Genomic DNA, 10,538 nt, shown 5'->3' on the forward strand with positions numbered 1-10,538 from the left:
GTGCTGGTTCTCCTGTCTGTTTCTATCAACTCATCTACTGTAGTAGAACCCTGACTGTGGAGGAGAACCTCATACAAACGCACACACTACATCACTACTGTCTCTTTGGTTGTTTTAACTGTCTTCTTCTCCAATGTGTGGATATAACTTGTGTTCATCGCCGTGCCCCTTAAATAATAATCCAACATTATTTCATTTAGTTTGAAATGGATGAAGTTCTGAGGGAGTCGGGAGCGGCAGGCCGGTTGAGCAAGTCGGAGATACGTGGGTTAATATCGTACACAGACTTTCATTCCTTTGTTTTGTTTTAAATCATTTCCATCATTGTGCCTGGTTGTTATTTCAATGCCTGTCTGAAGTGGCTGCGGCTATAAACCTCCTTTATACACACACACACACGGCATCGGCTGCATTTTATTTAAATGAATTCAAATCAATGAATACAATCAAAAATGTAAGGATACTGTTATTCTTCAAGAGGACTTCCTCCAGTTTGGGAAGGTGATAAACTCCTTCCAGATTTTCTAGAGAGTTGTTATCGGCCTCCAGGACCTGCAAGAAGAAAAGCTTTAATCAACCAGAAGCAGAAGTAATCTTTCCTACGAACGTCTACCAGCTGTGGGACACAAAGGAGGAACAGAAGCAGCGTGTAGGACATTTAATGGGATCCTTATCACCTCCAGGCACTGCAGCATGGCGAACTGAGGAGGCAGTCGACGCAGCTGATTGGAGGACAGGTTGATGTGGGTGACCAATAACAGCTGGTCCAGGTGGCATAGAGTGGTCAGGTTCTATCAGAAATAACAAAAAAGACTTTTCAGAACTTGTAAAAATCATAATGAGATAATCAAATATAATTTGTATAATTCTGAACCAACCTTGTCAGAAATACTGAAGACGCGCACTTCAGCGTACTCCATCTTCAGGATGGTGTTTTCGATCATGAACTTGCTGCACAGGTCGCTGTAGTAAGCCGAGCGCGTGGAATCCACTTCCTGGGGGAGAGAAGTGAGTCAGCCATCTTATTTCCTGGTCGGTGTCTTAGACCCGTGTGCGGGTTTTCGGGACTCACTTTCAGCGTTTGGAAATGAGCGAGCGTCTCCTTTTCGTACCCCAGAGGGTCCAACGCCCTCATCAGGAGGATGATGGTCAGTAAGCACCCTGCCGAAGGAAAGCAGACGTCAGCAAACTCACGTGTAGTTGTGTTTAATTTAAGAACGAGGAAGCTGAAGGATGTGACGCCTTCAAATGCACGTACACTTATTGAGCGGCTCCAGTTCCTGTAGCTGGTTGCATGACTGCAGCTCTGACTGTAACACCGAGGTCTTCTCTACGGAGAGTTCGCTCCTACAAAGGAAGAAAACACACTTCTTGCTCTTTAAAAACTACTAAACAAATGTGCTACACACAGATCTGCACACCGGGTAGCTCACGTTCTTCTGATAGACAGAGCTCTCTAAATGCTCGTGTCTTTGTTCCCACTGAGGTGAGAGCGTATGTGGACCCAGAGAGAAAGCTCTGCACCCAGCGTCTTCTATCAAAGCGCTCGCACGTCCTCATGCGGCCGCTACGAACAATTTAAACTAGAAGAAATCCCTGAACTCCTCAGAGAGGCGCTGGTATCGCCGCTGTGCCAGCGCTGGTCAGCTAAAAAAAACAACCAAAACACGATATGGGCACTTGAACGTCTTGTATACCCACAATGCATCACGAGCACATGTGACATATCACACCTGTTTCAAATCGTCTATCAAACACAGTAGTAGTAAACACATTATACAGCAATGATATATCACAGCTACAGAAGATTATAGCATACAAAGGAAAACACCAGTATATATAAAACATATACTCCATAAAGGCATCTGGCTAAATATATAAAGACTAAATGTATATATCACATGATATACTCATGATATAGTATAGTACCGCCGCTGTCGCAAACTATCAGTCAAATGTAAGAAAGTACATTATACACCAATAATATATCACAGATTTATATATAAAATGTTAAAAAAGAAATAAAAATATAGTATATACGTATATATAAACATGTAGTTAAGTACTGGCTAAATATACGCCATAAATACTAAATGTATACTACAAGCACACGTGATATAGTATAGTACAAGTAGTATAATATAGTACAACACCCTGTTGAATAATTAGTCAAAATGTAGTAAAAAAATAAATATAAATATACATATACGTATATATATACACATAAATAGATATATATATCTATGTTATATTTATTTATATTTATTTATTTATGTATATATATATATATATATATATATGTATATATATATATATATATGTACTACCTATTCGAGGCGCCTCTGTCTATTTATCTATTATAATAATTAGTAAAAGGGGAAAAAGTAACACTGAGTAATAAAAACATAAAATCCTCAGACGTACCTGAACAGCTCCTGATCCGTAGCAGAGTCCCGACACCAACTCTCGGTCCGACCTGTAGAGGTTAGAGGTTAGAGGTTAAAATGGAACAGACGTTGACGCTTCAACATGAAGACGGCGTGTAAAGATGGCCGACATGCATCACCTGTGTACAGAGCACAGTCTCTGTGGGTGTGTTTCTCCATCCAGTGAACAGTCAGGTTGTGTTCGTTGGTGATGTCGCTTACCGTTCCAGGAGGGAGGTCACAGATCTGAGCCGGTGTTAAGGTGTCTTTAGTACACAGGTGTGTACTGACTTCAAGTATCTTTATTTTAGGAATGGATGCACCGGTTCGATACTGACTCGTTCATCGATGCTGAAGTGCTGTTCAAACACTCGTTGGTGTACTTATGACGTTAAATAGCTCAGAGAATTGTATCACAGCGTTTTTTAAGATATAAATAAATATTTATATCATTAGGTGACGTGAAGACGAGCTCAGCTACAAGAAGTGTAGAGTTCTATAGCGTCAAGTCACCGGCTTCCTTTTAGAGATGTAGTGCGAACGCAGCTTCACACATGAAAAGACTGATCCCCGTCACATGGCAGCCCTGCTGGAGCTGTGGAGGATCAGCTGTAACCTGATGAGATAGAAATAAGCCATGACAGGAAGTCCTACGTCTGAGGTAAAGGGGTCATTCCTCTCCAGGACACTGATCAAAGATTTGTGAAGGAGCACTTTGTCTTTCTCGTCCTCATTCCACAGCGTCTTATCAACAGGAACAGAATGTTAAACCGGCTTCTTGACAGTCAATCATAACAATAATAAAATCTGAGGCGTAATCAGCTGATGGAAGAGGATACCCAGACAGGGCTGTGTTTGAAGCGCGGGTGGACGCTGCTCCACTCCACCCTCTGAGGCAGACCGTCGAGGACCAGCAGCAGGCCGACGGACTGCGCCTTCATAACAGTGATGGAGCAATAAAACAAAGTAAGAACGAGGAACATTTACGTCATGAAGCAAAGGAACGAGTGACGACGCTCACGTTGACGGGTCTGGAGAAGGCGACGGACACTCGCTCCTCCTCCCGGCTGACGAACACACAGCTGATCATCTCCTCACGTTCCGCTGGTAAGAAGACAGAAAACTGTTAAACATGAGCTGCACAAAAAAAACAACCTCTCGTACTTATTTGCACGTACAGATTTGAGATGGACTCACCTCTGCCTAGCAACCAGCGATAGTAGAACCAAGCGCTCTGGTCGTTTGGGTCGGTGAAGAAAGCATTCTGTACAAGCTCATATTCTGAAGAAATAAATAAAAAGGTGTAATTATTCCTGATGAATGTGTGTTGAACTACACAGCAGAGAGCTGCTGTTACCTAAGGCCTTACACCCTGAACCCTGAGTGTGTAGAAATAAAATACAAATCACGTAGCTGCAAACAGCTGCGACGTCTCAGACTTCCCCTGGAAACCCTGTGTCACATTGCTATGAATTGTGGGTAATTCCCTTGAGCAAAGTCTGCAGAAATGCGGACTAACAGAAAGTGTTGATAAAAGGCTCAAAATGTCCGATAGGGAACCCTTAAACACTCGTCCGTGGGACAGAACTAAACCCTCAGGGACTCGTCTGTGAGTGTGGAGATTGAGATTGTAAAGCGTCACACTGCCCCCTGTCTGTCGTTGTCAGGTATTGCTGACCACACAACCGTTGACATTCATCTGCTGAGTCGGCGGTCACCTTTGAGGAGCTGCTCCTCACAGACGCGGTGGGAGTGGGTCTGCGGGGAAGGCGGGAGGGAGGACCGGGGAGGCGACGGGAGCTCGGGAGACTCCGGGTGGAGCAGCGGCAGCAGGGTGCTGCGGTAGTGCCAGCTGGAGTAGTTGGAGAAGTTGGAGCCGATGAGACGATCGGTGAACGCCAGCTCCTGATCCACGGGCACGCCGGACATCTTCACAACCATCCGGCGGTAATCCCAGCAATGGACTGGAGGAGGCGGGACAACCGGGAGTGAGATGGATGGAAAGAGAGAATAGATATCAGGTCTAGATAAACTGCTAAAATAAATCTGCGGTTTCCTTGTTTTCTCTACTCCATCACTCACAGTTGCGGTCGTCCAGGCTCAAGCAGCGGTCGCACAAGCTCAACTCTCTGGCCCAGTCCGGTCGAGGCAGACGGGTGGAGACCCAATCTCGGTGGTGCCAGCTGCCGTACGACTTTGGGTTCACTTTCAGGCAAGACTCCAGAAAGGACAGCTCGGCCTCGTAAATCTTCTGCACTTCATCCTCGTCCCTAGAGCGGTAAAAAAGACAGAAAATCATAACTCTCCTGCGATGTCTCTGATGATTTACCTTTGATATTGTCTACAGGTGATGAGATAACTGGTAGTGCTCTAACTTCACAGTCTCCAGGTGCATGAGGATCTCTCTTCTGTAGTTCCACAGGGTTCCAAAGTCAGGATTGGATGATAGCAGCTGCTGGGTAATCTGGAGAGCCCCCTCGTCCCAGATGCCCTCTTTTCTCTGTCATACAGGATCGAGTGAGGAAGGTGACCACACAGAGAGAAAGAGAGACAGACAGAGACACAGACAGATAGAGAGACAGACAGACAGACAGATGCAAGGAAAGGATATATGAGAAATGAGCAGAAGAACAAAACAAACCTGAAACTGCTAAATAGGCCCCGTTTAGTCAATGAAACTATTCAATAAGCACTGAGCATGACATTTGGTTTAAATACTTTACTTTAACTGTCACATGTAGACTGCCACATAACGGATGCTGCTGTTATTCTTTATTCCTTGTCTCTAAATACGTTTTGACTTCCCTATCCTGTCTGTGGCCATCAGCCATGAGTCCATTTATCCCGACTAAAGACACAAACCTTTGAAAACAGGTCAGATGTTTATAGTTTACATTTATTAAAAGGCTCAGCGATTTCCTGAAACAGCAGGGCGCTGTGGTTTTTAACAGAAGTTAAATCAGCAGGAGAATTTGTGCATTTGTTGGAGGACTATTATTAGCTGTGGATTTAATGCATCTTTGGTGCTCTATGAGGTATTCACAGAAAGCAGGATGTCGTGTGTTTGACTATAATAAACTAATGTGTGTCCTTGGTAATGAAGGAACGTGTCCTCCACGTCTCACGGTGAGAGGGACAGCTACAGCAGACCTTTGTTCACACTGCAAAACCCCGTTTATAACGAAGCCGAATAGACCGTCGCTGCTTTTCAATGCAGCTTTACACGCCTGCTCTTATTTAATTATGGAATTGTTTGTGTTTTAATGTCATAATGTTTCTTTCATGAGTATATGCAAAGACAATATTCTACTATCATGTCAAGGATAATAGCGTTTTGTATCTTGTTTTTTAAAACGATAGCAAGAATATAGAGCCTCATCATGTAAACATATTGCATGTGTGCTATAAGTGTGTCTTGGAGAAGTGACAACCTTAGAGAAACAGGCGTCTCGTGCAGCCACGTATATCTTCAGCTTCTTCTCCCTCTCCTTTCTCTTCTCCTCCTCCTGCTGGGCTGTAGATTTCACCTTCACTCGGCCATGCTGTTGAAAGCAACCACAAAAACAAAGCATATACTATAATATCATAATAATCACTCCATGTATGAACACCGCACCAAAGCAGTGAATATATACATCAACATGTCATTCAGCAAATGATAAATCTCTTACCATCCTGTCTGTTTGTGCAGGAGTCTTCTTCAAAAGATCTGTTAAAGATGGAAAAGGAGGAGTTATATTCAGGGTCAGGTTAATAATAACTTAATATTAAAAGCTCAGCCGCTAGCTGGTCATCGGTGTTTAAATGTCTATCCTTCAATAATGTTAAAACACTGCACACAAACAGCCCTGAGTCTGCAGTTAGCATGCTAATTAGCCCCGTCCCCAGTAAACAACACTGAGCTGAATAACAATAACAGGCGCGCGCGACCGGAAGTATGTTTTCATAACAGACGAGCAGTTTATATCATTAAACACGAACCTGGTTGGTTTTTTACTTGGCTTGTTGTATATTTTTCAGAGTGTAGTTTGATTTGTCATGTCACTATCAGGGTTTCTAACGACTACAATTATTCACTTCCGGCTCGTGAATTCTACGTCACGGAGAGAGAGTCATTTCCTGACGGGGGTGCTTTGTCGCCCTCTAGTGGACAGAATGGCGAACAGCAGTGAAACACACTGTACATATACAGTATTATCAGTGGTGGAAGAAGTATTCAGTTATTTTAGTAGTAAAGTTAGCAATACTACAACGTAGTGGTGAAATGGATCTAAGTATATTTACTCGAGTACTGTACCTAAGCAACATGGGTATCTCAATTGTATGCTTCTTTATACTTCTTCTCTATTTGAATCCTTGTTACTTTTCAGATTATTGATAAAAAATATATATAAATCAAGTAATAAATTATGATTATTCATTTTCTTTTTTTTATTTAAAATTATTATTATTATATATTAAGCCACCCAGCAGAGGTTGTTCTCCATCACGTTCATCAGTCGCATCAAATAGCAAGTTTGATACATTATAAAGACAATATATTGTGTAATTATTGTTTATTTAAATCGCCAAAGAAAGAACAGGTCTGGTACAGTTTCATGATCAGAATGTTTTATTAGAAGGTGTACCTGAGATATTGTCACTTATAACAGTTTTATCATTATGATGTCACATGATACATCATTTAACACAATCAGTTACATTTATATCAACCTATATTTGAGATTTATTTGAAAACATCTGAAGTTGTTTAGATTTATTTCCGTGCTCTGATATTCTCCCATAATGTATCAGCACAAGGTCTTTACAGCAGAAACAATATTAAAGCAGAAGAATCTGTATAAGCTCTCAAGGTCCACAGTTCACTGTAATATTAAACTTAAATAATATATATGGTCTCCTTCCTTTCTTTCCTTCCCTCTTCCTTTCCTACCTTCCTCTTTCTTTCCCTCTTCTTTCCTTTTTTCCCTTCCTTCCTCTTTCTTTCCTTCTTCCTTTCTTTCTTTACCTTCCTCTCTTTCTTTCCCTATTCCTTCCTTTTTTTATTTCCTTCTTTCTGTCCTTGCTTTTTTTCTCCTTTCTGTCTTCCTTCCTTCTTTCCTTCCTTCCTTTGTCTGTCTAGAATCAGATTCCGGTTTATTGCCCAGATGGTAACTCACCCAAAACTCACCATGCCTATGAATCTGGTTATTATGACAGTAAACTGGAAAAAGGCACCAAAATAAAAAAGTTGTTTTTTCATCATGAGTCATGCGGGTCAAAATATTTACATGTTTCCTGGCAGTCAACCCTGGAAAGGATTCTTATCTCCATTTGGTTCTCTGACTGCTTTTTGTACTAAACATGAATGTCCTGTCGTCCATCTGAATGCGTTTGTGTATCACACGGATCTTTTTAGATTCCGGTTTCAATGGTATAAAGGTTTACTGGGAAAAGTCAATACTGTACAATACAAGGGGAATTAATGAACATTTATAAACAACTCTTTTTTGTGTAACAATGTGTTAAATGTGCTGTGAAACCGAAAATCAACGCCACAATAAAACCTGATGAACGAAAAAAGCGGCAAAAAACATCCCATTTTACCTCCTTGCAGCACATAACTTGTCATAGATATCTATGGAATATACATGACACATAATAATGTATGTCTCACAGATTTTAGTAATTGAATTTTGCATGCGATGGCTGAAACCATGAAAGAAAGTTCAGAAAATAAGAGAAGACCGTGACAGAAACTGAGGATAAATTCATTGTTTTTCAACAGCAAAGTCATGAAAGTCGATGTTGTACTAACTCGTTTGCACACACGGCTAAGATACGAGCAACTCACTTGAATTCATGACAAATTCAGAAACGTTGTGAGCAACAAACAATTCCCGTTCAAGAATTGAGCCAAAGCGAAGAAGAAAAACTATAAAAATGATGATGATGATTTTTAACGAAGGCCTTCCTTTTTCTTATACCATCAAAAATCCCGTGAATGTCAATTCTGCAAAGCTAAAATGCATTTTTGTCCTCAACGAGACAACTCATTCATTCATAGTCTTCGTCAAAGTCCAGGTCGCCGTGTGGCAGCACGGATCTGTATCCAGACGTCGCCTGAGAGAAGTTCAGGGTCATCTGATTATCGTAGTTTCTGCCGATCTGAAGCGTGGACAGCCAACCAAGAACTTTATCGTAGTGGCGGGTTGGGTTTTCCATTTGAGACAAAGACCCAGCGGTAGATGGAGCTGGTCCCTCTCTTTTAACTGTGAATGACACAAACAAACAATTCACTGTGACATCAACCCGCTGATAATAAAGAGAAGTCTCGACCCTTCAAGTGAAGCATCATGGGAAATTATTTCAGAATAAATATGAAGGTAGTCAACGCCGAGAGCAACAAATTCTCACACGCTCTTTGAACTTCTCTTGATGGAGTGTCAACAAATGGTCGTTATACATGGCGTCTTTTCAAAATAAACTTCCATCCTCACAGGAAGTTAGGTTTAGGTTTACAAAAAACACTTAGCTCAACGTATCCTCTTACCAACGGATTATATGATATCTAACGAAAAGTTACTCCTCATTTTTCGTGCGTTTTTCTTAAAAAGTCCAGCAACATCTGACAATTTCATGGGTTAGATTTTGGGAAAAGATCGTAAATTACTAAAGTAAGTTTCGGAAAAGATCGTGAATTACTTAATTAGATTTTAGGAAAAGATCGTGAATTACTAAATTAGGTTTACGCAACAAAACTACATCTCATGGGGGACACCGGAAGGGGCGGGACTGTGCTAGAAATTCGGATCCTATTTTCACTTACAGTTCGGGAGAAAGACGTCCATGCTGCCTTGCTGAAGCTCCGAGGATTTTGTTTCTATGTTTTTCTCCAGCTTTTCAATTTCTTGGCTGATTTTCAAGTTCATACTTTCCTCCTTCTCCTTTCCATCTTTCCTCCTCTGGACAATACCCTTGGCTTTAATTTTGGTCACATCACCAACTAAAAAAACAAAAGATCAGAACAACAGAACATCGATGGGAGAACACGAATCAATCATAAAACCCCATCGCGGCGTGATACTCACTCAGCAACTTGCACTTAGTGCTCGTCACACTTTGACCCTTGACCTCCGCCTGCAGGTGGAGTAGCGTCTTCTTGAAGCCCTTCATCAGCTCCAGCTCTCTCCTCCTGTACTCCTCCTCCAGACGCTGCTTCAGCACGCGCTTCAGCTGCCTCCTCCCGAACTTCTCCTCAATCCTCAGGTGGACGGCGTTCATCTCGGGGTAGAAGAGCCGGCCGCCGTTCCCCGCCACCATTTCCTCGATCTTCTCGAACAGCTCGTTGACCTGACCCGTGTCCGTCTTCTTCATATTGTTCACGACGTGGTATTTGTTCTCACACTTGTCTATCAGCCAACGAAGAGCGCCGTGCTCCCCCTCGATGTGCTCCTCCACGGATTTGTCCGCCAGATTGTCTCCGTACGTGAACAGGACCATGGCGTGTTTCCAGACGTCGGCGCCGAAGAGGTTCAGGTGTTCCTCCAGGGAGGCCTGCTGAGCTTCTCTGAACGTCAGGTCCAAGGGGACGACCAGCAGAACGGCGTGAACCCCCGAACGGCTCAGCGACAGGCCTCGGACTATTTCTTTGTCCTTCTCTTCAGTGCAGCAGGAGGAATCTCTCCGCCACCCCGGGGTGTCGATCACTGTGACCAACCTGCCGGCAACTTCCCCTTCCTCCATCTGACATGACTCATTCTCACAGGTGGCGAACACTTCTTTACGCAGGAGGTTGTTTCCTGTTGCGCTCTTCCCAAATGTCTTCTGGCCAAGCATCAAGAGCTTGAGCTCCGATAGTTCTTTACTGTCACCTGAGAAGAAGAAAAAACAAACGCAGGGTGAAAAACAAAATAGTAAATAAGAATTTGTCACAGTTAAAGAGCCAGTACGTAGCATTTGGGGGGATTAATTAGCAGAAATTGAATATAATATTCATAACTAAGTTTTCATTCGTGTATAATCCTCTGAAACCGAGAATCGTTGTGTTTTCATTAGCTTAGAATGAACTCTTCATATCAGACTATAGACTGTATAGAAGAAGTGGTCTTATGTCACTCATTGGTTTGTGGA

At 42.4% G+C, this 10,538-nt stretch overlaps 2 protein-coding genes across 2 annotated transcripts in view; both read right to left on the bottom strand.

The window, feature by feature from the left end:
• Positions 1-85: 85 nt before the first annotated feature.
• Positions 86-6,495, bottom strand: rabggta (Rab geranylgeranyltransferase subunit alpha). Its single transcript, XM_031868355.1, has 16 exons — positions 6,408-6,495; positions 6,098-6,135; positions 5,858-5,968; positions 4,802-4,926; positions 4,509-4,696; positions 4,145-4,390; positions 3,624-3,707; positions 3,448-3,530; positions 3,266-3,361; positions 2,567-2,672; positions 2,425-2,476; positions 1,259-1,347; positions 1,073-1,161; positions 879-995; positions 678-791; positions 86-552 (listed from the first exon to the last, which is right to left on the bottom strand). Exons 2-16 carry the CDS (start codon positions 6,098-6,100, stop codon positions 415-417), a joined length of 1,641 nt encoding a protein of 546 aa, XP_031724215.1. The 5' UTR covers positions 6,101-6,135; positions 6,408-6,495; the 3' UTR covers positions 86-414.
• A 1,387-nt stretch (positions 6,496-7,882) lies between these two features.
• Positions 7,883-10,538, bottom strand: part of LOC116394877 (GTPase IMAP family member 8) — an 8,219-nt gene continuing 5,563 nt past the window's right edge. Inside the window, exons 6-8 of the mRNA XM_031868238.1 lie at positions 9,497-10,279; positions 9,235-9,411; positions 7,883-8,677 (exon numbers count right to left, since the gene is read on the bottom strand). Of these exons, the coding sequence (XP_031724098.1) occupies positions 8,463-8,677; positions 9,235-9,411; positions 9,497-10,279 (1,175 nt within the window). The 3' untranslated portion in view covers positions 7,883-8,462. The remainder of the gene's footprint in view (positions 8,678-9,234; positions 9,412-9,496; positions 10,280-10,538) is intronic.

Source organism: Anarrhichthys ocellatus, unplaced genomic scaffold (assembly GCF_004355925.1).
Source record: "Anarrhichthys ocellatus isolate YVR2014 unplaced genomic scaffold, GSC_Weel_1.0 scaffold42, whole genome shotgun sequence".
NCBI classification, from domain to species: domain Eukaryota; kingdom Metazoa; phylum Chordata; class Actinopteri; order Perciformes; family Anarhichadidae; genus Anarrhichthys; species Anarrhichthys ocellatus.